Raw genomic sequence first — 27,409 nt, 5'->3', positions numbered from 1 at the left:
GGTTGGCCGCCTCTGTCTCCTTGAGTCCTCCAAGAGGCCAGGTGAGGCCGTCCCGTGATGCCCCGCGCTCCGGCCGCTCTGGCCTGCAACGTGTCTCTGGGGCGGAGACAGCGGCAGTGGAGTTCGCCGCGCGCGGGTGGGGGATCCAAGTCTTTTCGCTCGTGTCCATCCCTCAATCGTTGCGCTTGAGTCCCACTGGGCTGCCCCAGGCCTCGACATGTCGTACAACTACGTGGTAACGGCACAGAAGCCCACCGCCGTGAACGGCTGCGTGACCGGTGAGGCTGCCTGGGCAGGAGACCCCTGCGAGGGAGGGAGCTGGGGGCAACTGAGGCCTAGGGAAGCTCGCGACCCCCGGGTGGCCACCAAGCCCGCGGCCAGGACCGGGCCCGGGGAATGGAAGGCGCTGGCTGCGGAAGGACCTCCCACAGTCCCCGACTTCAAAGAAGCTGTCTAAACACATGCCTTATAGGGGAGTAAGCGCCTTGAGGGGAGTCAAAGCTGCTTTTGAGGGTCCACTTTCGTTCTCGGAGGTCACTTGGCCTTGAGGACAGGGACGGGCCTGGTGGGACAGAGAGTGGGCTCTGAGTTGATTGTGCGGTGTTGCTTGAGCCGCGAGATCGGCCTCGCGAAAGGGCGGTGGTGATGGCGATTTGGGGGCACGAATTTTCAAGTGGGAGAGCCTGGGAGGTGGAGGGATGTGAAGAATGTCCGCACTCAGGCGAAAGAGAGGAGTCCGGTTTGCCTGAGGCTGTTGTTTACAAGAAGGAGCTGCTGGGGAAGAGGGTTTAGAATGGCCCAGCCCAGTGCTGGGCTTGCGTTGTTTGTTTGTGCAAGAATTGTTAAGGACACAGATGTCCAGAACCCTCGAATAATCATCTTGAGCCAAATTTTCAACAGAATAGGAAGCTCTCAAACTTGTATTTTTATGTAAATTCTAGTCACGATTCCAAAAGAAAACTATTGTTTGGAGAGTTGGAGGCGGTGAAGGAGTGTGGATGGGGTTTTGGTAGACTGCTGGGAGGGCAGGCGGGGCAAACAAAGCAATATTTTAAGGTGAAGCTCTGAGAATTCTCTTTGTTTGATCTGGTCTGTTTGGTAAAGGTTTTGTGAAAATCCAATTAAGGAACTGACTAGAGAGGAACACTTTCTTCAGCATCTCTTCTTAATTAGAGGATGAGTCGGCCACTGCAAAGGGAAAAGTGAAATTCGAGGGCACAGAGCCATCTGAAGGGTTTTCACAGTCATTGTCAGGTGAAGGACATGCTGCTCTTAGGTCCAGGCTAGTTTTCTTAGTCTGATGAGGAAAGTAGCTTTCTTGAACATACGGAGTGAAACTCTTTGAGGATTTGTAGAGAAGGGAGAGAATGGAGGGAGCCAGAGAAATATGTGAAGTAAATGAGGATTCAAGAGGTTTTAGGTAGAAGTGATAGGATTACTTAGTGCTTTGGCTTCAAAAATTAGAGGATCTGTTCTTGCAGGACACTTTACTTCAGCAGAAGACTTGAACCTGTTGATTGCCAAAAATACAAGATTAGAGATCTATGTGGTCACTGCTGAGGGGCTTCGGCCTGTCAAAGAGGTGGGCATGTATGGGAAGATTGCTGTCATGGAGCTTTTCAGGCCCAAGGTAAGTGCTCTGGGTTGGTTGGGCCCAGCAACAAAGGGGAGAACTGTTGGTTGTAGTTGAGTTTATGTTGTTTTATGTCATTGCTCGTTTAGGATGGCCTAGGAGAGAATAAGGCCTAGGAGAGAAATAAGGCCTAGGAGAGAAACTTTTTCTTTTTGAATGGCAGAGTTCAGTTTATATTCTTATTTAATAAGTTTCCAAGAGATAGAAGGAGAAATTCGCTGGGGAAAAAATTTATTTTATCAAGTTGACTTTTTTAGAAGGGAACCTTAAAGCAGTTTGAAATGTGGGTCACCATCCTGTGGGCCATCATAGTGATTCAGAGAGTAGGCTCTGGAGTTAGGGCAGTACACTTTATTCCTTACTAAATCTAATTTTGGGTGTCACCTAACCTTTCAGAGACTTATTTCTGCATCTGCAAACTGGGGATAACAGTATCCAATCTTCTGGGTTATTGTGAAGATGAACAGCACCTAGCACATAATGAACATTCACTGTTACCACTTACCATCGAATTATTATCATTGTTATAATCCAACTGCTTTCATCAAAATAGCCACCATGTTGCTTCATTATGTCTTTATTGAATCTGATAAGAAAGCAGTGGGTTCAAAATTTAAATTATAACCCTTTAAACAGAAACTCCCTTTGTTGGGGTCTATTAATAAGTAAGAAAGACTTGGTAGATGCATTTGAGCTTCCGTTGTTCACAGTTTTTTTCTTTTTTCCAAGTATTTGGGAGGGATTAGAGGAGGCGTTACATTCATCTTTCAGAATTTGAATGGAATAACTGAGATTAGCTGACATGGAACTAGATGAATACATTGTTTGTAGAGCAGAGATAGAGAATCATGAAAGTGGACTAAATGTTTACCAGCTTCAGTTCTGACCTTTTGTACACACCCTTAGGGTGTGTGTAACTCATGTTGTTTATTAACGTACATGCTCACCATGGATTTTTTTCAGGGAGAAAAGAAAATTCTTGAAGAATTTCATATGCTTAAGGAATGATGAAAGCCTAGATAGGTATTCCTGTTTTCAAAAGAAATTTATTTTGATAGTATGATGTTGGTTTCCAGGGGGAGAGCAAGGACCTACTGTTTATCCTGACAGCTAAGTACAATGCCTGCATCTTGGAGTATAAGCAGAGTGGCGAGAGCATTGACATCATAACTCGAGCTCATGGCAATGTGCAGGTGAGGTGGTTGCTGCAGGCTGATGAGAGTTTTCCAGGTAGGGTTGTCATGATTTGGTGAAGGAAATTGAAGTGCCGGGGCAGCTCTCTCTGTGTGGTTAGAGAAACAAGGAGAAAACACTAAGGACTTCTGTAGTTTACTCAGAATCCAAGGGATAAGGTAGGTAATAATACTTCATTGAGATTCAGTGTATTGCAAAAAAGCCCACACTGACATTTGGGCTACTTGGCATGTCAAAAAGATGGCACTCGTTTTACTACCGCTCCTACTAAAGTCATCCTGGGAAGGTGGTACCCAGTGTTCTCTGTTACCCTAGGTGTTGGGGTTCTTCCCTAACCCCAGTTTTATTCCTCAGGACCGAATTGGCCGCCCGTCAGAGACAGGCATCATTGGCATCATTGACCCCGAGTGCCGAATGATTGGCCTGCGACTCTATGATGGCCTGTTCAAGGTTATTCCACTAGACCGGGACAATAAAGAGCTCAAGGCCTTTAACATCCGCCTGGAGGAGTTGCATGTTATCGACGTCAAGTTCTTATATGGTTGCCAAGCACCTACCATCTGCTTTGTCTACCAGGTACTGGAGCAGGAGGAGAGGGAGAAGCAGTGTGGTTTGGCACTGTGGGGAGTTCATTTTTGCTCATCAGAGTGTCTAGATTTCATGGTAGGATGGGCAGAAGTGTTTAACATATTTGTCCTGAAACGTTTTGAATGATGTAATTAGTATGTGTGAGGTTCTGGTTGCACCTAGAGAACAGTAGTACTTACTGTGGAGGCAGGAAGCAGTCAGGAGCTTGTAGCAGGCTTTAATCCTGAGATTACACTCTGGTTGTGCGCCTTGGAGATTTTGTAGGGTGACCCAGTTTACACTTTGTCACTTACTGGCATGCTAGGGGATTATTAAAATTTAGCTGTAGAGAAATGATCTGGAAATTGCCTTTACACACAGTGAGAAAATGTCTTGGGGATGCTTTATGTGTCTTCCAAGAAGAAGTACATTTTGATCAGTGCGCAACTTTCTGGTGACTGCTGGCTCTTGACTTCTATTTTAGTCTGTGCCTAAAACTTTTGTTGAGCTGATCCTGGGCAGCTGTTCTCTGGGCCAGATCTCTTGAGGGGGTGGGGGTGGGGGCAGGGTGGCAGAGCACCAGACTAACATGCTTGTATCTTGGTAAAATCTCAGCCTTTTAACAAAGGGCCATACAGCATGAGGTTATTTCAGTAGCATGTGCTTGAATAAATGTTGGAAGGAAGCTTAGTCCAAGTTTAAGTACTGTGTGTGGGCATGTAAACACTTTGATAGCTGTGTTAAGTATTGGAAATACTGATGTATTTTTGTATATTTCTTAGTGTCACCTGAGTGCTGGTTTTGATTCTGGTTGGTATAAAGTTCATTTGAATAGGATGAAATCAGCTTTGGAGATTTTGTTTAATCTTGTTTATAATACATTAAATATCAGAGCTGAAATAAAAACTTAGGATTTCTCTTCTTCAGTTTTGTAAATTTCAGGTCATTAAGACATTGATGTTGGTTATTCAGGACTGACTCTGGGCAGGCCCAGGGCTGCCAGTTGTGAATGAGCTTCATTTCCATATGTGGGAAATGGAGGCCCAAATCCAACCCCCATCTTGAACACGTGGTGAAGTTGAGTCTTACTCCTAATCATTGATGGCAAAATTCTCATCAGCTATAAATTATTTTTTTCTCATGTTTTGTGCTCAAAAATTAGTTTGAAAACTATCACCTGAGGGAGTTCCTGGTGGTCCAGTGGTTAGGATTTAGCACTTTGACTGTCGTGGCCTGGGTTCAGTGCCTGGTCTGGGGACTGAGATCCTTCAAGCCCCGCGGCGTGGCCAAAATTAAAAAGATAAAAGAGAAAGGAAAATACCATGTGAAAGGTAGTCATGCACAGTGCGTCAGGAGCTATAACAGTGATTGAGATGTGGTCCCTGCCTTGAAACACACTGTCGGATTCCTTCCATAACTTCTCAGAGCCTGCTCTGGCCTTTGATGAGGCCACTCTCCACTGGCCTCAGGCCGGCTCCTTTAGTCTCTTAAAGGTGACTTTGATAGTTCCAGGTCTGAAGTGAGTCATGGTTCAGAAAAAGGAGGGGAAGATGGTGTTGATGATGGCAGGGTTGGAAGTTTCGACTAACGTTAGAGGAGCCGCATGCTCTGTTTTCTACTGTCACCCCATCAGAATGCGTCTGAGAGTGTATCAAACAAATTTTTAAAATGTGTTAAATGTATTTCATTTCTCACTGTGTTTGATTTTCCTCTTTAGCTATTTTGCAAGTTCCTTGAAAGTAAGGAATAGAGGAGATATATACACACACACACAAATGTACATATATGTACATTATATTTCTGTAGTGGTTAGTACAGTGTGACATGTTCATTTTTCTACTTTTTAAATCTCTTTGTTGGTTTCGTTGTTAGAAACAGGTGGCCTCAGTTGCAGTCTCCCCAGACTATCTTAAGCCCAAGTGGTGGCTGTCAGCATGCTCATGGATAAGTATGGGGAGGCTGGTGTGACAGGAGCGTCCAGTGCTGTCCCTTTCAGGACCCTTCTCCAGCCCAGGGTTCACCCTTCCTAGGGACTAAATATTCTACCTTTCCCCACCTAGGACCCTCAGGGGCGGCACGTAAAAACCTATGAGGTGTCTCTCCGAGAGAAGGAGTTCAATAAGGGCCCTTGGAAACAGGAAAACGTAGAAGCTGAAGCTTCCATGGTGATTGCAGGTTTGTTGGGGGATGTAGGAAATAGGCCCTGCCCCAGTTCTCTGTTGTTCCTTCCCCACCTTCTCTGCCCCTTTATCTCCGTGCTCCAGTGCTGTTGAGCACACGCATTGTTCACCCCTCCCTTATGTCTCCTCTCTGTAAATGTGCTTCTCTTTGCTTTTTGCATTTCTATCTTCAAGATTGTCTTGTTTTTCACTCTTCCCCCCCAAAGTGTAGTTTTCCTTTCTTTGCGGTGGTGGGTTTAACTAAAACAATGAGATTTATTTGCCGAGTGGCACATGGAAAATAGTCTCATTTTATTGTTGGCAAACATTTTTAAAAACCAAAAGAGGCAATAATGCTTATCTTATCTGGTTCCTTTATTTCCCAGATGAGGAAACAGGGCCGAGGGACTTGCCTGTGCCTGTACCTCACTGGCAAAGCCTGGGCTGAAGTCCAGGTCTCTGCTGTTTATCCTATATCCTTCCTTAACATTGTTATGTGTTTTACCCAGTAGAGAAGTTTTAAAACTCTTAAGTGCAAATTGGTTCTTCTATATGGTAACCCTGATAATGGGGGAAGTTAAGCTAAGGAACAAGGGGAAAAAGTAAAAACTTTTGGATCAGACATTTAGAAGAGAAAGGGGCAGAATGCATATGGAAGAACACTGGGAAGACTCCCCATCCTTCAGACCATGTGAACTTCAAAAGAGTGGCAGGGAAAATATTTATCAGGAGTACAGAGTGGGCAGCTTATAATTTCTAAGACAGGAATCTCAGAAAAAGGTTATCGTGTTCCCTGGACTTTGATGTCTAAAATAATGATTATCTTCCAGTTCGCCTCAGAGATAACTGGCTCAGTGCCTGAGTTGCCTCAGGGTTTGGCAGGTTCCAGATGCTGAGCATTCTAATGCTGCCCTCTCTCCTGCAGTCCCTGAGCCCTTTGGAGGCGCCATCATCATTGGACAGGAGTCGATCACGTATCACAACGGTGACAAATACCTGGCGATTGCCCCTCCCATCATTAAGGTGAGCAGCATTCTTTTCCTTTTCTTCCTTCTGTTTGTGTCTCCCTCCTTACCCCCTCATTGGTCAGAAGGGGATTCACAACTGTCACATTATTCACTATGTATATGAGACTGTTGGTCACTGGGAATACAAAGAGAGATTGGCTTGGTTTTGTTAACAAAGAGCTTGCTTGCTAACTAAGGGAGAGAGAATAAAGTTCAGATTATCTTTTCTATTCATTTGTGCAATCTGAAGAAAGGAGAAATTTGGGTAATTTTATTGAATACTAATGTCAGAGTTCAAAACATGTAAAATAATAAAGTGAAAAATACACATAGACTTAAAACGTTAGTCATAAAAAAATTCACCTTAAGATACTGAGTCGTAAAAATGAAGCCTTGCATGTTTAGTTTTATCTTTTGAGGCTAAAGAACAAAATCTATGGTAGCATAGTCCAGGGAATACTTAGAGCTGTTTCCTCTTCTATATATTTGTTTTCCAGTAGAGTAACATGTGAGTAAACAGTTAAAGTATATTGAGCTCCTTGGAACATTGTCCTCAAAAATAAAACGTCCCTGTTTTTGGTCACATATGTGAGTTGAGTGGATTCCTTGCTCATGAAGTGACTGGATTTGGTACAGGGAACGGTCCGCTAGGGTTTACTGTCTGGGGTGGAAGACGCTTTATATTTAATGACTCTGTCTTCCTCTTGGCAGCAAAGCACAATTGTGTGTCACAATCGAGTGGACCCCAATGGCTCTCGCTATCTGTTGGGAGACATGGAAGGACGGCTCTTCATGCTCCTTTTGGAGAAGGAAGAACAGATGGATGGCACCGTCACCCTCAAGGATCTCCGTGTGGAACTCCTTGGGGAGGTAGGCCTTGTCCCTACTGTTTCACATTCTGCTAGGTGCCTGGTGACCCCAGATGTGTGGTCTGAAACTGCAACTGGGAATTACATGAGTTGACAACAAATGCTCAGTCCTGCTGTGGGAGTTAGTTTTGGAATGAGTAGATTCTAGAGAATCTCACAAGCAGTGGGGTGCTACCTCAAGTATCAAAGAGAAACAGAAAGATACACTATAGAATTAAAGGTTAATCTAGGGCTGATACTCATTTATGGGAGGACATTCTAAAATAGTACTATTAAAAAAAAATAGTACTATTAAGAACAACTCAGTGAATTTTAGAGGTCTCTAGCTATTTGGAGCTGTTGGGATTAAAATGGTCATTTAGAGCAGGCTATAATATATATTTATATTTATAAATATATATTATATAATATATATTTAGAGCTGGCTATAGGGATGCGATAAAGGAAGAGTCACAAACTTCAGGGATTTAGGAACGTTTATTGAGTGTTACCTGGGGATTTGAAATGGAGACTTGTTTTGGGAACCATGGCTGCAGTTGTTGTTTTCCTAGGCACAGGTCTGAGAGATGGATAGGATGGTGTCTGGATCCCTTGTGAAGTACATTCTGATGACTTTCATGCTACTGATTTTCTTTTAGACCTCTATTGCCGAGTGCTTGACGTACCTTGACAATGGTGTTGTGTTTGTCGGTTCTCGCCTTGGTGATTCCCAGCTTGTGAAGGTGAGAAGACATTTTCTTCTTTCTGGCTTCTCTTTTGCAGTCTTCACTGCTTCTTCTTCAAGTTTTTCCCCCGTGTTTGGTGCCACTCAGAGTTTCTTCAGTTCATTCATATCCTTGCTATACACCTTTTTACTTGGTTGATGTAGCATCCTACCTTGATTAGCTCTTTGCCCTAAATGTTCATTCAGTAGTGTGTTAGGTTCTGTGGACACAATGATGAGCAAGATCCAGCTTCTGCCCTCAAATAGATTATAGTCTAATATACTTTATCCCTCTAGAATATACGAATTTGAGCCTTCTCTGCAGAAAAATGCATGCAAACATTTTGCATTAATTTCCAAACTGTTCCTCTGAAATCCATCCATGGGATGCCAGGTGAGAAATCCCTGACTGGTTAGTGGGTCACCTGTAGGATACCCATGTCCCTTAGACAGCATTTCCCTTCTGGAAGCATCCCGTAGAGCACAGGAAGGGCAGACCTAGTAGGGTTGAGTTTCTTTTGGATGATAACTATTTCTCTAGGGAGCATCTGGAGCGTTCTAAGACTAAAATTGTTGTTTCTTTCTTAGCTCAATGTTGACAGCAATGAACAAGGCTCCTACGTAGTGGCCATGGAAACCTTTACCAATTTAGGACCCATTGTGGACATGTGCGTTGTGGACCTGGAAAGGCAGGGGCAGGGACAGGTAAGGGGTCATCCTGGAAAGGGATAGTTGGTATGCCCACTCAAATTGTGTCCTGGGTCTGCTTACCTTGAATGAGGAATGTGCACTGCAGATAAGTTTTGAGAGCCTCACTCACTAATTCCAAAGATGCAAGGATTACTGCCATTTACTGAGTGCCTATCTTGGTCTGCCAGGCACTTTACATACATTATCTCTGATCACCCCAGCACCCTTTTAGATAGGGATTCTTACCTATTTCAGAAGTGAGGAAACTTAAGGCCATGAAGGATTAAACAACTTGTCCAGCGTCGCATAACTACTAAAGGGCAAGTGTGTCTGCCCGCAGATCCTGTGCACTTTCTGGTAAACTAGGATCCCAGGAAGGAAACAAGTTTGCTGGGAGCAGTGGTAGGACCCTTTTGCTTCTTGGACTAGGGCGCCCTATCTGCTTGATAAATTTTAGAGACTTTGGCGGTCACCCTCTGCTAATTCTGCATCCTCAAACCTAGCTCCCCAGCAGAGGGTGCTTGGATTTAGGTACACCTTGTTTACTTTCTGAGCATCAGTCCAGTTGCCCCCATCTCTGGAAGGGGTTATTTAGAAACCTTTTCTCTACTTGCAGCTGGTCACTTGCTCTGGGGCATTCAAGGAAGGTTCCTTGCGAATCATCCGGAACGGAATTGGAATCCACGAGCATGCCAGCATTGACTTGCCAGGCATCAAAGGTAGCCTTTCGGTGGACATAGGATGCAGATCTTATTTGAGTGACTTTGGCCTCATTACATGTTATGAGGATGCTTGGGAGCTAGAGGAATGCAAATCAAATGAAGAGAAAAAAAAAGTTTTAATGCCAAATAAGTGGTGGAAGGTTAAATGTATTTAAAGGTTCCAAAGTAAACTTAAGATATTGACCAAAATTGGATAATGAAGTAGAGAAATGGGCAATTTAGTGGAAAATTTAATGTTGTTTACATAAGGGAACTGATAGAATCCCTAAAGAAAGAGGAGACTGAGAATGTCAGAGAATGAGGTATGTAGCCAAGGTAACTTCTAGAACAAAAGTACAAATCTTCCTAAATTCCAGGAGAACTGTAATGATCAAAAAGATCAAAGAAAGACTACATAGTGAAAGACTTTTTTAATATACAAACAGGAGACATAACCTAAAATAATATGATAGAACTCAATGTCAAACATCTGTATGAGTAACTGATTCATCAGATATCTGCTATCAGTATATGTAAATAGGCTAAAATGACCTATTATAAGAAGTAGATGATCAGATTGGCTCATAAGGCAAAAATTAATTAAAGGTAGTATATATAACACAACTTAAAAAGTAATTTAAAATATAAAAAAGTAAGAAGATGAGAACAGCTTAAAAAAAAAACAGGTTTATGAATTAGGAAGAGATCATAAAACTACAAAACCCAAGAGAATGAATTGAATAGCTGTAGACAATAAGAACTCATTAAGGTAGGATATAAAATAACTGAAATCAATAGCTTTCATGTAAAAACACAGTCAGAAGGTGTAGTAGAGGAAAAGAGGAAAAGAGGAAAAATAGCAATAAAAAGATAAAATACCACGGAATAAGTTTAGCAAGAATTGTGCAAAATATATTTCAGGAAAACTTAAAAATACTCCTAAAGGATTGAAAGGATAGATTGATCAAATAAAAAAAGACATGCTAAGGTCTTATAAATTAATATTATAAAGCTTTCTCTCTCTTTGATCTTTATATTAAAATATATTTCAATAAAAAATACCAGTAGGTTTTTTTTTTCTTTGACCTGGACAAATTGAAGTCCAAATGGGAAGCAGAAGATGCAAGGAAAGATAGGAAAAACTTAAAAAAAGAACAATGAGGTGAGTCTGGTCCTACCAGATAATAAAAGGTACTGTTAAACCTTAGAAATTAAAAGTGTGTTTTTGGTGCACAAATAGGCAGGAATCCCATGAGCAAACTCAAATGTCCAGAAATAGACACAGTTGTGTATGGGGCTTCAGTGTAGGATAGTGGTGGTATCTCAACTCAGTCAGGTAAGGATGATTCTTTTGAATAAACACTGTTGGGATAACTAGAGTCATTTGAGAAAAGATAAGTTTGGGGCCATACTGTACAATGTGTACCTTGCTAGAATCTAAATAGATCAAAGACTTAATGTAAAAAATTGAAGCCATGCAAAAGCTAAAAGAAAAAGTTGGTGATTTCCTTTCTAATTTTGGAGTGGGGAAAGTCTTTCAAATTCTGAGTCAAAAGTACAGAAGCCGAAAGGAGACTGATAAATTCAACAACATAAAAATAAAATACTCTGCTTGGCAGAAACGAAACACTATAAGCTAAGTTAGGAGAAATGGTAAATTAGATGAAAACATTTGTAGTTCATCTTATATACAAAGGCCTGGTCTGTCTAATTGATAAAAATTGATAGAAAGACAACCAAATTTCCTGCCCCCAAATTGACAGAGTACATGAATGGGCAGATAACAAGCCTAACTTATAATAAGTGCAAATCAAAACAAAATAGTCATACTATTCTTCACCAGTTGCCAAAATCCAAGTGTGACAATGTCTGTGTTGGTGAGGCTATCAGGAATTGGCATACTCATTGGCAGTGTCTACTGAAATTCCAGCTGATTTACCCTGCAATCCCAGTTCTGGGCATCTGACCCATAGACTTTCATGTACATCAGATGACATAAATACAAGATTATTCATTGTGGTATTGTATGTTATGGTATTATACTGAAAAACCGTCCATCTTTGGGAACTTGCTAATAAACTAGTACATCCGTAAAATTAAATACTGTGCAAAGGTCAAAAGCAAGGAACTGTTTTGTTCTGATAAGGACTCAGACATATATTAGATGAAAAAAACAATGTGTAGACAGTTTGTGAGAGGCTACTGTATTGGCTTGCAATACAGCATTTATCTATTGAAAAGAATTGGAGGGATAAATTATTATTGTTTACTTATTTGGGGGCTAGGTTGGAAGGAGAGGTATAGGGGTGAGACTTCTGTGTTAAATATTTTAAAAAATAAATTTTGACTTTGAGTCATGGAAATGAATTATCCCATCCAAAATCAAATGAAAAGCTTTGAAATATCAAGCTCAAACAGTTTAAAAAATACCAAACTTCTTCAAAGTCTTGAAGCCACGGAGGAACAGAGTGGGTATTTCATCTTAGGACTGGACTCCAAATTTCTTACTCTTTTTTTGGAGTTAGGCTGCTCCTTCCTTAGACCGTGTGGAGCTGAGTGTCGGTCCGTGCTGTGCCTCTTAATCTTTGATCTGTGTTCCAGGCCTGTGGCCACTGAGGTCTGATCCCAACCGGGAGACCGATGACACGTTGGTGCTGTCTTTTGTGGGCCAGACAAGGTAAGACGAGTCAGCTCCAAGCGTCCACGTAAAGGTTGCAAGGTGGGGCAGCTGGTCCGGCTAACCCCAGCCTTCCCTTCTGCTGCAGAGTTCTCATGTTAAACGGAGAGGAAGTGGAAGAAACCGAACTGATGGGTTTTGTGGACGATCAGCAGACTTTCTTCTGTGGCAACGTGGCTCATCAACAACTTATCCAGGTAGTAACTGAGGAAAGGGCAGGCCCCATTTATGCATCAGTTTGACCTGGAATGCAGTACGGAGCACTACTGGATTTTAAAAGTCAATTTTTATGGCTCTAAAAGTAATGTAAAAAGGCTTGGGAAAAAAATTGAAATTACCTAATCACCCATTACTGAGAGGAAGCTAACTCTTTTTTTTTTTTTTTAAACCTTGGAGTTCTTTTAGTTTTAATTTTCTTTTGCAAATATATGTATAGTTGGCCCTTTGTATCTGTGGGTTTTGCATACATGTACTCAACCAACCACGATGAGAAATATTTGGGGTGGGAATTCCCTGAAGATCCAGTAGTTAGGACGCGATACTTGCACTTCAATCCCTGGTCAGCGGACTAAGATCCTGCAAGGCACTCAGTGCAGCCAAAAAAATAAAAAATTGGGGGGAGGAAACCATCAGAAAGTTCAAAAAGCAAAACTTGAATTTGCTTTACTCCAGCCACTATTTACATATTACTTACATTGTATTCACAGTTATTTAGGTAGCATTTACATTGTATATTATATTGTATTGTAACTTCCTTTGTAGCTGAGTTTGTAAAGAATCTGCCTGCAGTGCAGGAGACCCAGATTGGGAAGATCCCCTGGAGAAGGAAATGGCAACCCACTCCAGTCCTCTTGCCTGGAAAATCTCATGGACAGAGGAGCCTGGTGGGCTGCAGTCCATGGGGTCGCAGAGTCAGGCACGTCTGAGCGACTAACGCTACATTGTATTAGGTATTACAGACAATCTAGAGATGACTTAAAGTGCACTGAAGGATGTGAGGAGGTTATAAGCAAATTCTGTTCTGTTTTACATGAGGGACTTGAACATCTGCGCATTTAGTATTGACGAGATTCTGGAACCAGTCCCCTGCGGGTACTGAGGGATGGGTGTATATTGTATTTATTTACATTTTCTGTTATGGATGGGATCATTGTATGTATGTGTGTGTGTGTATGTATATTTGGGGGGGGCAGGCGATATTGTTTTAGTACTAATTATATCCTGTCATCTGAGATGCATTTTTCCACTCATTGTAATAGTAATATATGCTTACTTGGAAAATACTGAAAAGCACAAAGAAGAAAAAGATTAGTCATACGCTACCATCCATATATGACTTTTGATAGCACTTCTAGTGTACTGCTTATAACTAGAGCTCTAACTCTGTTCAGATACTTACTTTAACTTTTTCTGTGATAATGGGGATCATACAGCCCTTTGGTACTTGTTAGCCACAAGAGCCTGATTTCTTCGTGCCTCTCAGGACCTGGCAGGCTTAAGTTTGGAGTAGCCATGATGCTCTTGGTTTTTTGCACACCCTCCTCACCTCAGGAGCCGTTCTCCACACTGAGCAGAGTCAGTATTTGCCTGTCGTGGCTGTAGCACTTGAGGGCCTAAGGGTTACTGAACTGTCTCCATAGTTTTATTCTGTTGGTCTTCCTTTTAGCCAACAGGCAGTGGTGGGTTTAGTTAAAAACCAGAGGGAAGGTCTGTCACTTTGTTGAACAAGTGTGGGAAGTGCCCAGATACTGACTCAGTGCTTTGTCAGTGTTTTCTAACTGGGACCTGAATTCTGGCCCCAGCTCACATATCTTATTATTCAAGGGCCTTCCTCTTTTTTTAATTTTCAGAATTATGCTGCTTCACTGGTTTTGTAATTTGTATTGGACCAGACTCTTCAAAAGCTGATTTCCTATTTTATGCCAGCTCAGTTATTACTAATGATGGGCTTCTTTACCAAATGGAAAGACTAATAACTCTAGGAAGTATTATGTAATCGCATTGTAGTTCATTAGTATCAGTAATAGCTTGTGGTGTTTTTCTGCATCTCCCATGATGTTTATAGTTCTAAAGGTCTTTCTTTAAGTAGAAACTCAATTTTGATAAATAAAATATATTGATACACAATAATATTATCAACCTGCTTTTTGTTTTACTTCAGTAATGGAATAAATATAAAAATAAAATGCATTTTAATACAGTTTTGTAGACTTTACTAGAGAATTTTATATGATTTTAATGGTTCATGCATAGTAAAGAACTTGGATATTTTAAATTCTTTTGGCTGTGCTACACAGCTTGCAGGATCTTAGTTCCTTGACCAGGGATTGAACCTGCACCCTCAGCAGTGAAAATGTGGACTCCTAACCACTGGACCACCAGGGAATTCCCAGAAATTGGACATTTTTTTTTTGTTGTTGGACATTTTAGAGATCTGATTTTGGGGTTGAGAAAAACAACTAGACTGGTAGTTGCAGGGTCTTACTCCATTGATACCTTTTCATAGGGTGCCATTTGTGATACCCAAGCCTTAATCAGAGTGAAACAGGACATGCCTTCTCGTTTTTGGGCTGTAGATATATGAGCTGTAAGCTGCTTGAAGTCAGTCTTCTTCAAGGATTCCGTTAAAAATGACATGTTCATGTAATCAGTCATTGCGGAACTTGGAAAAATCTACCTATATGGCAGAAGAGGACTTGCACAGCTTATTCTTAGGGTTCCGTGAGGGCGGCATTTACTGCCTTCTCCCTCTGTGTAGACCCCTGCAGGGGCTTGGGGACACTGCTCTTTTTTCTCTAGATCACTTCGGCATCTGTGAGGCTGGTCTCCCAAGAGCCCAAGGCCCTCGTGAGTGAGTGGAAGGAGCCTCAGGGCAAGAACATCAGCGTGGCCTCCTGCAATAGCAGCCAGGTGGTAGTCGCCGTGGGCAGGGCCCTCTACTACCTGCAGATCCACCCTCAGGAGCTCCGGCAGATCAGGTGTGTGTTTCTGTCTCTGTTCCTTCTGCCCGCCCCTCTTCTCTGGGACTTCCTTGATCCCTGGAGTCCTTTCTCTGCCATATTCTTCTTTGTTCAGCCACACAGAGATGGAACACGAAGTGGCCTGCTTAGACATCACCCCTCTAGGGGACAGCAATGGAATGTCCCCTCTTTGTGCCATTGGCCTCTGGACAGACATCTCAGCCCGAATTGCAAAGCTGCCCTCTTTTGAGCTACTGCACAAAGAGATGCTGGGTGGAGGTATGTTTCTCTTTTTTTGGGGGTGGGGTGTATGTGTTTCTTTTAAGGGCCTGAGTTAGGATCAGAATCAGAATTTGGAAAAGGAGCTCAAAGTACCTCTTTTCCACAGAGATCATTCCCCGTTCCATCCTGATGACCACCTTTGAGAGCAGCCACTACCTCCTTTGTGCCTTGGGAGATGGAGCGCTCTTCTATTTTGGACTCAACATCGAGACAGGTGAGACTAGCACGTCAGGTGAGGGGTGCTTTGGAGAATCTGGGGTATTGAAGTTGGCAGGGTTCTTAGCTTCAGGGTGCAGCTTTCGAACCTTCACAGTCCAACTCTTTGTCCTGTTTTGTTTCTGTTTTTCTCCTGATGCTCTTCTTTCTGTAGGCCTGTTGAGCGACCGTAAGAAGGTGACTCTGGGCACCCAGCCCACGGTATTGAGAACTTTCCGTTCTCTTTCAACCACCAACGTCTTTGCTTGCTCTGACCGCCCCACTGTCATCTATAGCAGCAACCACAAATTGGTCTTCTCCAATGTCAACCTCAAGGAAGTGAACTACATGTGTCCCCTCAATTCAGATGGCTATCCTGACAGGTGAGCCTCTTTTTCTTTCTTCAGTGAGAGCCAGGACGGAGGGCATCATGACCCTTCCCCCTCCAGCCTTTCTCCAGTGACAAAGCCAGAGACTGGCTGAGACGTGGAGAACAGAGGTTTGCAGACCTGCAGTAGAAATACCTCGGAAGCCTTTTAAATGTACTGAATTGTTTTTGAGTCTTTCTTAGAGTTTGCTTTGGTAGATCTACGGTTGGGCCCCAGATCTGAATCTGTGTTTTAGAAAACCTCTTAGGCAATTCAAGTGATTGGTCAAGTTTCAGAGTCCCTGATGCAGAGATCATTCATTATGTGTTCCCCTGAAGCAGGTATTCTCAAAGTGGCTCCCTCACTGCAGCCATGGCACTACGCGGGAACTCTCTGTTAGAAATGTACATTCTCACGCCTCGCCCATGGACCCACCAAATCAGAAACTCTAGGGGCGGGCCCAGCAGTCTTAGCCTCACAAGCCTCCCGGTCATTTTGATGCCAGCGTGGTTTGATAGTTCGAGAATCACTGTTCTATATGCGAATGCTGCACTTCAGTGTTAAACAGATAGCTGTTAAAATCTCAGCCTAGGCCCAACCAGACCAATTAAATAAAACTTGAGGGGTGGGACTGATCTCCAGGTGTATTTTAACAGAGAGCAGTAGTTGAGAACCACTGCCTTGGAGTAAACTAGTGTAATTCTGCCTCGTTTTTCTTCCGCTCATGGAGCTGCCTCATAGAACCCTTTCCTTCCTTGGGTGTACTCAATCTAAACCCAGAACCTTCTTTCCAGCCTGGCACTGGCCAACAACAGCACCCTCACAATTGGCACGATCGACGAGATCCAGAAGTTGCACATTCGGACGGTCCCCCTCTATGAATCTCCCAGGTGAGGGGCAGGGTAGGGGAGCTGCGGGGGAGGGGCCCTGGGGGTTGGCACGTAGCGCTTCAGTCTTTTCCTGAGGGGCCCTGTTGTTCCATACTTGTTGCAGGAAGATCTGCTATCAGGAGGTGTCCCAGTGCTTCGGGGTCCTCTCCAGCCGCATCGAAGTTCAGGACACGAGTGGGGGCACAACTGCTCTGAGGCCCAGCGCCAGCACCCAGGTGAGGGCAGGGGCCGAAGAAGAGTGGTGTGAGCAGCGGCAGGCTGCTCGGAAGGGGTCAGACAGTAGACGCTTTAGGCTTTGCAGCTCACCTGATCTCAGCCACAGCTACTCGCCTCGGCCATTACAAAGGCATCTGTAGACAGCAGGTGGGCGTAGCTGGGCTCCAGTAAAACTTTAAAAAAATAGGCAGTGAGCTGGATTTGGCCACCTCGTTAGAGACTTGAGAAGAACTTTGAATAAGTGTGGCCTCAGTGATTTTGCTACTTGGTACCCTTGCCTGATGAATAATTCCTTTTCTCTTAGCATCATTTTGGGTACTTTGTGTCAGGTATGGGGAACAGTGTCATACCGTAGGTAGGAGCATGGGACTTAGAGTCTGACAGAACTGGTTCCAGGGTTCGTTGCTCGCTGTGTGAACTTGGGCAGCTTCAGTTTTCTCATCTGCAAAATGATAATGGACCGTCTAGAGCCACATGTCACAGACCCAGTGGAGATATTAGCCAGTTGCTTTATTCCATGTATTTTCTGCCTTTCTTGCTTGCAGACATCCATGGTCTGACTTCTTCCCTTAATCCAGAGTAGGTCTTTATGTATTCTTTTTATTTGCAGTGGTTTCCTGCTCTTCCCATTGAGAGAGGTGGAAGCCTGTCACTTTATTAGGTTGCCTGGGTTTCTTGTTAGCTTTCTTGATTGACTTAGCATCACTGTTTTAGTGCTGTTAAATGCCCTTAGAGTCTGGCAGTGTTTTGGACTGCTGTGTCAATTCCATATGGAGTTTGGATCCTTAGCCTCAGTCCCTGTGTCCTCTCTGAAGCCTTTTGCACTTGGGCTCTGTGCAGGCGGCCAGCCTCAAGTTTTTCTCGTTCATACTCTTCCTCTGTTCTCTGATCCTGTCTGATGTTCACACTGCTGTCCCAGCACCCGTTCTTTTGAGAGGGGTGATGTGTGTTCTCTCTGTTCCCAGGCCCTGTCCAGCAGCGTCAGCTCCAGCAAGTTGTTCTCCAGCAGCACAGCCCCTCACGAGACCTCCTTTGGAGAAGAGGTGGAGGTGCATAACCTCCTTATCATTGACCAGCACACCTTTGAAGGTGCAGATGAGCTCTTTCTATCATGCTGTACCTACGTCCTCCTTAAGCTAGGCTCTTCTGGGCTCTGCTGTATTCCAGAATGTGATAGACACTGGCAGACTATCCTAGAAGAAGAAAGGGGTGGGGCCTCAGAGTTGGCTGTGAGTTCAGAGTACTGGGCCTCCTCATGTCAGAGTAGGCTGGCGAGGAGATAGGAACAGCAGGAGGCAGACGCTTCAAGCTGAGTTGTGGACCTCACAGAAACACAGAAGCACACATGCGTGGGGGTCGTCAGTCAGTCACCTCTCTACTATTCTTCCTCTAGTGCTTCATGCCCACCAGTTTCTGCAGAATGAGTATGCCCTCAGCCTGGTGTCCTGCAAGTTGGGCAAAGACCCCAACACGTACTTCATCGTGGGCACGGCCATGGTGTACCCAGAAGAGGCAGAGCCCAAGCAGGGTCGTATTGTGGTCTTTCAGTATTCAGATGGTAAGTGGACACAGTTGCTGGCTTTTGAGAATTTTGAAAACTGGGAAAGGAAGCAGACAGAGAGTTTTAGGTTTCAGCCTCAGTTATGCAGACGAACTTGGATTAATTGCAGTGACACGAGATTCAAGATATTTCTCTCTTTAAGCTCTTGATGGTCTGAATGAGTTTTGGAGTATGTGAGCAGCGGCACAAATAAAATCTACCCTTTTTTTCTTCCTTTTTTACTCTTTGAAAGGAAGAGAAAGGGAGAGGCGACCAGAGTGAGAGTTAGGAGTTCTGGTAGGACTCCGTGATGTTTTCCACTCGGCTGCTCAGCCTTTTAGGCCCTCTTCCCAGCATCAGCACTTGGTGTTCGTTTCTCTATCTTTTCTCATCTCCCCTACCCATGATGGCTCTGAAGACTAGCTGTCAGCCCCAAAATCTCAGGTTAGATGGCTGAGGTGGAGTCTGGTCTCCATCTTGAGGGGGAGATCGGAGTCCCAGGTGGGAGGCAGAACCTGAGCGCTGTCTGGGATCACTGCATGTTATGTGGGGGCCCACACTTCTAGAGGTGGTTAACCCCGGTATATATGGATTCTATATTCTCTGCTTTGAAATGAGGGGTTTGGGGGGGCAGGAATTAGAGCCTGGGGGAAGCACAGGATTCTTCTGATTTGTTAAAGTGTGGGCTCATGAAGGAGACTGAAGGGTGTCTTTTTTCCCCCAGGAAAACTACAGACTGTGGCTGAGAAGGAGGTGAAGGGGGCCGTGTACTCCATGGTGGAGTTTAACGGGAAGCTGTTAGCCAGCATCAACAGCACGGTGAGCGCTCCGTCTGGCCTCCGGCCTCACCTCTGTCCACAGAGTGCATTCCCCTTGTATTTTCTGAACTGCCTGTGTGTTGCAATTTTAAGGGTAACAGAGTAGCGAGGATGGAGGATGGAGCTGGGAATATGGAGAGCTGGGGTTGGACCAGACACCAGATTTGGTTCTGTGAAGCCCTGTATGTATTGTTCTCAGTGTTGTGGGAATTGAGAAGAGGGTAAGAACTGTGGTCCCTGCACTCAGAATGTGTCATGGCATGAGAATATTTCATCTGTGTGGGACAGAATGAGCCAAACTTCATTCATCATGAGTAAATCCCTGAAATACTAGGCCTGTGAAATTCTCCACTTTTCTTCTGGTGTGACCCCACCTCCTCCCTTGCGAAAAAGAAAAAAAGTTACACAGTCAAACCGATTTGGGACCTGCTGTATCCTGTATCTTCGGCTTAGAAGCTTCTCAGTGCATTGTAGCATATGAAAGATGCTGAGAAGATCAAGAGTAGAGAAACATTGCTTAAATACTTTTTTTTTTCCCAAAGAAAAAGCAGCTTTATTTATTTTGGGGCTGTGCTTTGCGGCATGTGGGATCTTAATTCCTAGACCAGGTATCTCACCTGCACCCTCTGCAGTGGAAGCACAGAGCCTTAACCACTGGACCAGCAGCGAAGTCCCCTTAAATACTTTAACTTGATATTCATCGGGAAGTGCTCAGGGAGCACTTGAAGTATACCAGGCACTGTTTTGGTAGTTGGGATGTAGCAGTAGATGAAATGGACAAAGAGCTAGCCTCCTGGGGCCTGTGAGCAAATAGAATATATACGTGTATGTATGATGAGAAGTACCTTGTGAAAAATAAAAACGGGCTGAGAAGCTGACAAAGTGCCAGCGTGAGCATGGAGGTGGCGCTGTTTTGACATGTGGTCAGGAAGGTTCACACGGTGGCTTTTGGGCAGATTTCTGAGGGAAAGGAGGGAGCCAGCCATGCCTTGATCTGGGAGAAGACAAGGGCCAGGAGTCCACGGCCGGCCTGTGCCCAGTGTGGGAAGGCAGTGCTGGGTGCTGGGAGATGAGTTGGAGAGGCAGCTGGGAGCTAGCACGTGTGGAACCAGATAGGCTGTGTGCTTTAGGTTTGTAAGGACTTCGGGTTTTACTCTGAGGGGATGAGAACCTCTAGAGGGTTCAAGCAAATGCATGACATGACTATAGTTTTTTATATATATACATATATATATATATATATATATATATATAAGGTATTGGTTTACTTATTAGGCTGTGTCCAGTCTTAGTTGTGGCACACAGGACTTTTGTTGTAGGTGCGGGCTCTCTAGTTGTGGTGTAGGGGGGTTTAGTTGCCCTACAGCATGTGGGATCTTAGTTTCCCATCCAGGGATTGAGCTCATGTCCCCTGCATTGGGGGGTGGATTCTTTTCCTTTTTAAATTTATTTATTTTTAATTGAAGGATAATTGCTTTACAATATTGTGTTGGTTTCTGCCATATGGAAAGTGGATTCTTAACCACTGGATCATCAGAGAAGTCCCTGTAGTTATATTTTGAAAAGCTCACTGCACATCTTGGAGAAGGTGGTAGAAGACCAGGGGTAGAAGCAGTGAGATCAGCTCAGAGGCTCTGGTGATGATCCAGAGAGCAATGGATGGTGCTGGGAGCAGTGTGCTAATAGAGGAGGTGAAGGATAGTCAGATTCCACAGATGTTAGTATCGAGGGGCTCTAATGAGGGATTGAAGATGAGTCGTGAGAAGGGAATAAAGGGTCAAGAGTTTCGGCCTGAGTGACAGATGGTGTTGCTCTGTAGTGATGGAGGAAGACTGAGTGGAGCAGGTTTGGAGAGTAAAGGAAAACTATCTTTACTCACAACACTTCTGCCAGCATGTATGAGGAGTTTTTATCCCTATGACAATCAGTTTTCCAACTGGGGGTCCTATAATTTACTTAAATTCTGACTTTAACTACCCAGAGTTGGAGTCTGATGTCACAGGTTCAAGGGCTCGGTCCCACAAGACTGTCTTTATTTAAACCCCTGGCCCAAGTAGTGTTACTCAAACTTCTGTCTGACTTGCTGCTAAGTTAGGGATTCCCACAATCTCCTACCACCCTTAGGTTTCATAATTTGCTGGAAGGGCTCACGAGACTCAGACTGTTTACTTGCATTTGCCGCTTCTTCACCCCACTCTTGGAAGTCTGGAAGCCCAGCCCAACTGGGCTTATCCCAATCTGTGGTGTTCTAGGCTCACTTGACCCAGAACAGGAGGTGTGGTAGCCATTGTGATTATTACGAGTGAGCCTTGGAGTGTACACCTGTGGAGCTAAGGTTCTTTGGACACATCTTGAGAAATCATGGCGTAATATATTCTTCCCAGGAGTGTCTGTATGTGCAGAGGTGAGGGTGGGGCTGCCTGGACCCTGCAGAATCTGCTGGGACTGGGCTGTGCCGAGCATCTGTTCATCTGTCTGTTGATCTAAAGCATCTTTGTTCTTTTGGAAATATGGTCATAACTGAAGAAACACTGCAGTGAAGAAAAAAAGGGTATTTTTTTCCCCTTTGGGTAGAGTGGTGGCCACAGACTCTAGCTCTTTAGAGTAAGTTTCTGTTGGACTTTTCTATTCTATTTTCTTTGCTCACTGGATGTACATCAAAGGGTGCCAGGGATGTATGTGTTTTGAGAAGGGTTCAGAAAGGGCAGTTTGTTGGGAGGTGATCTTGTTTCTTTCTGATCAGGAAATTGGAAATGGATCTTCTCTTTCTAGAGATATTTCATCTCGTCATTTCTATAGTGTTACTTGCATTACTATTTACTTAGTATTTTTCTTTATCCTGACTTATTTTTTTTTTTAATATAAAGGAAGACTTTGTAGTATTAAGTTTCACGTACTCACTCTGTTTTCATCTTTCATGAATGTATAATAATTACAAACGCTCACCCAAGTTCCACAGCAAACCATTTCACACCCCACACTGCACTTGGGTAGGTGGTGCAGCAGATGGAGGATTGAGGCTGGTGCAGGCCCCTGGGGCTGAGAGAAACGCACTGCCCCCCCCCCCCGCCCCCCCAGGTGCGGCTCTATGAGTGGACGACGGAGAAGGAGCTCCGCACCGAGTGCAACCACTACAACAACATCATGGCGCTCTACCTGAAGACCAAGGGCGACTTCATCCTGGTGGGCGACCTGATGCGCTCGGTGCTCCTGCTGGCCTACAAGCCCATGGAGGGCAACTTCGAAGAGGTAGCTGGGCGCGGGCAGCCGGCCTGCTTAAGCTGGTGGTGAAACCCCGGGTGGGCAGGAACGGCATCCCTGGACACACATTGTGCATCTGTTCAGTCCTTTTAGGGAGCCCCAACTGGAACTCTGAGCAGGCCGTTTCAGGACCGTGTTCGCCAGACAAAGGAGAGGCTCTCCCTAGAGGGGCGGTGGTTAAACACAAGGGCAGGGCAGGCACTTGGCCAAGTCCCAGCACTGGCTTGCATGCAAACTGCTGATTGTATTTCCCCTCTTGTATTTTCGTCTTTTTTAAGATTGCTCGAGACTTTAACCCCAACTGGATGAGTGCTGTGGAAATCTTGGATGATGACAACTTCCTGGGGGCTGAAAATGCCTTTAACTTGTTCGTGTGTCAGAAGGATAGGTGAGTGGCCAGCTGTGGGAGCGGCCTGTGGTAGGTGAGGACACAGGGCCCTCACAGGCTCGGGTGTGCCTCTTCACAGGGGTAGAGGGTATCCGTGAGAGAATCAGGCTGCAGAGATGAGCCTCTTCCGGCCGGCTCCTTCGCTGTGGAGTGGGTGGGCCCACCAGGGTGTCTGTCCATCACTGCACTTGGCCCTTGGGGCCCCATATGGGGGGACAGGAGGTCTGGGTTGTGAGTGTCTCGCACCCCTTACAGCGCTGCCACCACGGACGAGGAGCGGCAACACCTCCAGGAGGTTGGGCTCTTCCACTTGGGCGAGTTTGTCAACGTCTTTTGTCACGGCTCTCTGGTTATGCAGAACCTGGGCGAGACCTCCACCCCCACACAGGGCTCGGTGCTCTTCGGCACGGTCAACGGCATGATTGGTAAGGGTGACCCTGTGGGGCGTGCTCCCACACAGCCCTGTCCTTCCCAGGGACAGGGGAGAACAGGGTTTCGAGAGTCGGTGGCCGGCTTATCTGTCCTCCTGCCTGGGCTCCCCTTGGCAGGCAGTGCTCGCTGTGGGCTCTGGAGCACCCTGTATCTTTCGGCTCCCTTTGCTTCCTTAGGCCTGGTGACCTCATTGTCAGAGAGCTGGTACAACCTCTTGTTGGACATGCAGAATCGACTCAATAAAGTCATCAAAAGTGTGGGCAAGATTGAGCACTCCTTATATCCTTCTCAGAGTTGTCCCCTTGCTCAAAAACGTGGCCTGGCCCAGGGAGAGAGCACTGGAAATTTGTCCCTCTAGAAAATGTCTTGACTAGGTTCTGGTGGGGAACAGGCTACGTAAAAACTTCTCATGGAAAATTTCAAGCACACAATAGTGGAGAGAATCGTATCAGTATAGTGAACCCCCATGTACTTATCGCCCAGTTTTACTGGTTCATCTTGAAAATGTACGTTAGTATTCATGCAGCGTGTTTGCTTCTGACCTTTCTGGCGTTGCATGTCAGACGTAAGTGTAGATCACAACTTAGAACATCCTTTCAGAGATCTTGTTGGGGGCAGCGGCGTTTGAGGACCCTTGCTAGAGAGGCTAAATAGAAAAGGAGGGAAGAGCAGAGAAGCTGTACATTCCAGAAGCCCAAGGATCAGCCCCCTGGACACTGAGGATCCAAGTACTGCTGGAAGTTTGTTTATTATGGGAGAGGGATGAGGAGCCTTCGAGACTCTGGAGGGGATTCTGCTGAGAGTCTGTTGTAAGGCAGGATGAACCAGCTCTCGCCAAGGAGGGAGGAGGTAGGCTGACATGTTGGGTGTTTTGCTAACCCACAGGACTTCAGGCACCTCTCTTGTTTCACTGAGCCTCAGTTTATTAATCTGTGAAGGCTAGACTTAAAGAGCAGTTCTTCCTAGGCAAGCATCCAGTTCACATGGAGCACTTGTTAAAAAAAAAAAATCTATACATGTCCATGCTCTGAACTAAGAGTCATCTGTATTCTATCTGTTTTTTAAATTTTTATTTTTAATTTTTTAATTGTTTTTGGTCTTGCCATGCGGCTTGCAGGATCTTAGTTCCCTGACCAGGTATTAAACCATGCCCTTGGCATGGAAAGCCCAGACTCCTAACCACTGGGCTGTAGGGGAAAATCCCTGTAATTTTTAAAATGTTATTTTGATGATTATTCCAATGATCCATTGAGAGGATCATGGATTAGGTAACGGTTTATGGGTCTTTGAAATTGCAAAACTGTCCAGACAGCTGTGAGTTTTAGTTGAACCTGTTGTTTTCTGTTCTCCTCCTGATGCTTGCTTCAGACTGGTCTTGTGCACAGAGGTGGGGATGACTTTGGAGAGGGTATTTATTATTTCCAAATGATCGGCACATTCCTTAACTCACCTGTCCACCTGGAGATCCTTTCATACTGAACGAAAGACAGAACCAGCCACCGGCTTCATCGATGGCGACTTGATTGAGAGTTTCCTGGATATCAGCCGGCCTAAGATGCAGGAAGTTGTGGCAAACCTACAGGTGAGCTGTGCCCTTGTGCAGGGTGCAGCCCCGGGGCCACTGACTCAAATCCCTTGCAGGGCCATGCACGCCAGGAGGCCTCCCCTCCATGTGCCAAGAGCCCTTTTTAAGTTTTCTTCTACCCGCATGGGAAGGTAGTGTCCGAGGGCAAGGAGATAAGGCTAAGGCTCGGGGGTTCCCCCACCAGGCACCAAGCACTATAACTTTAGCAACAGGGCACCTTCGGGCATGTCTGGGATCCCTGGCAGATCCTTAGGAAAGGGGGCAGGGCCAGGATCCTGCAGGGAAGAGGAGTTTCCATGGTGCTGGAGTTTGGGGTGTTGCCCACTGGAGGTGGTGCCTCTGGGGAACAGCCGGGTGGAGGTGGACGTATATACTGGGTGGCAGCCTCTGGGCAGCTTTGCTGCCAGCCGACCCTGCTCACCTGGACCCCCAAGGAGAAGCACGGGCTTCTGATGAGTCCTTGCTCCTGCCATGGTACTGTGGTGCGGGGTACTGTTGTTGTGGGCGTCCCCTTCCCCAGGGAGGGAGAGCCTGCTCTCAGCCCTCACGGCCTCCCTTCCTCCCCTCTCCTCGTTGCAGTATGACGATGGCAGCGGGATGAAGCGAGAGGCCACTGCGGATGACCTGATCAAGGTGGTGGAGGAGTTAACTCGGATCCATTAGCCAAGGGCAGAGATCCCTTCCCAGACCCTCTCTGAAGGCTTTGCCCTCCTGCTCTCCTCCTCCCTGCCACTGTCTCTCAGCCATGGGAAACCTGTCCCTAAGCCCCAGAAACCACAGCCTACCTGAGTGGAAATGGGGATTTCGTAGAACGAAAACCAGTTCACTGGAGACCTGGGCAAGGGCTGAAGGTGAAATATTTTCTCCCTGGATTTTTACCAGTCTCTCATGATTCCAGCCATCACCTTGGGCCACCAAGCCTGGATTGGTGCAGCCAATGTCCTCCTTCCAGGGAGCAGTTTTGCAGCTCTTTGGCTGAAAGGAAGCTCTGTGTGTGTGTGTGTGTGTGTGTGTGTGTGTGTGTGTCTGTCCCACACTCATGCATTGTCCTCACATCTTTTTATTTAGGTTTGGGGTCGGGGAGGGCTGTGGGTAGGGGGGAGGTGGGGTGGGAAGGGTTCGTTGTCTTTGAGGTGAGAGCTTCCTTCGCTTTCTTCTGTTGCCTCTGAGAGCTTTGGGTCTGGAGGGCTGACCACCAGGCCGTGGGCTGCCTGAGGGTAGTAAGACCTGCAGATGGTGGATGATTTCCAAGCCACAGCCTTTTTGTCTCTGGGGAACTGCCTTCTTCAGAGGGAAGGAGGTGGGGGGACGTGAACTGGTGGTTAGTTTCTTGAGTTTTACCAAATAAAGTAGAGTCTAAGAAGAAAGATGCGTTTGTTTCTGCTCTTCTTTCCCCGTCTGGCTCTGCAGCATCCCAGGCGCTCTGTGCCCAGGGCACTGCAGGCGCCGTTCTCTCCTTCACAGCCACTGCAGCGGCCCCTCGTCCTGGCTGCTGGAACACTCCTTTCAGGTAGAGAAGTGTCCTCTGTACCCCTCCTTTGTCATGTGGTGGGATCCCAGGCATGAAGGGAGTCAGGTTTTTGAAATTCAGCTGTCTTCGGTTGCCTCTGACTCCAGTCATCCTTCTATTCCCAGTGGCCTCTGTTAGTAATGCTGCTTGGGCTGCCTCTCCTGACGTCATTTTACAGCCAGCTGTGTGCAGCATTCAGCCAACTAGCCCCCTAGGCACTGCTCCTCACACTCCTCCCAGCTTCCTGTTGCCACATGCCCTTTGGATTCAGATTTTATTTCCTCTGGTTTCATTGAGTAAACCGTTGGTGTCTTAGGTTTGAAAATACAGGAGTAGGGCACACTTGGGGTTCACCCTTCTGTTCAGCAAACAGAGCTGGTCTTCTTTAAGCCCAGTGGGTCAGCGTGTCCGGGCCCAGTTTCCACCAGTGATCCAGTGGGAATAAAGGCTGCTCTGTCCCAACAGTGGAGCGGGGTTGATCCCAGGCATATTGGCTGGCTCCTTTAAGACCAGCCTTTGATACAGTGTCAGGAAAATTGTGGTTTCAAGTTCAAACTGTGGTTTTGGGAGATTCTAGCTTAAAAGGAAAAGAGCAAGGAAGCATCTCTGCTTTGGGGGTCTTCGGGAGTAAGTTTCCTTCCCTGGAGGCATTCCTTGAGTTTCATTGCCGTTCTTTTACCCTTACTCTCCTGGGGTTTCTGAGGGTGGAGGATAAGGGTCTTAAGGGAAAAAATAATCATCTCTGAAAACCCACAGTTTGAACT

General features: G+C 45.5%; 1 protein-coding gene across 1 annotated transcript; it reads left to right on the top strand.

The window, feature by feature from the left end:
* Positions 1-68: 68 nt before the first annotated feature.
* Positions 69-26,502, top strand: DDB1 (damage specific DNA binding protein 1). The gene is made up of 27 exons (XM_043452575.1): positions 69-278; positions 1,482-1,630; positions 2,710-2,826; positions 3,182-3,403; positions 5,455-5,569; positions 6,479-6,576; positions 7,272-7,430; positions 8,068-8,151; positions 8,721-8,837; positions 9,439-9,541; positions 12,125-12,200; positions 12,289-12,397; positions 15,000-15,178; positions 15,276-15,439; positions 15,549-15,656; positions 15,813-16,020; positions 16,800-16,895; positions 16,999-17,110; positions 18,077-18,200; positions 18,505-18,669; positions 19,376-19,470; positions 22,548-22,718; positions 23,009-23,118; positions 23,374-23,543; positions 23,727-23,829; positions 25,009-25,132; positions 25,715-26,502. The coding sequence occupies exons 1-27, from the start codon at positions 218-220 to the stop codon at positions 25,796-25,798; spliced, it is 3,423 nt and encodes a 1,140-aa protein (XP_043308510.1). The 5' UTR covers positions 69-217; the 3' UTR covers positions 25,799-26,502.
* The last annotated feature ends 907 nt before the right edge of the window (positions 26,503-27,409 follow it).

This window comes from Cervus canadensis, chromosome 29 (genome assembly GCF_019320065.1).
Source record: "Cervus canadensis isolate Bull #8, Minnesota chromosome 29, ASM1932006v1, whole genome shotgun sequence".
Lineage (NCBI taxonomy): Eukaryota > Metazoa > Chordata > Mammalia > Artiodactyla > Cervidae > Cervus > Cervus canadensis.
The sequence above is the reverse complement of the archived record's forward strand: the minus strand, read 5'-3'. Positions and strand labels throughout refer to the sequence as shown.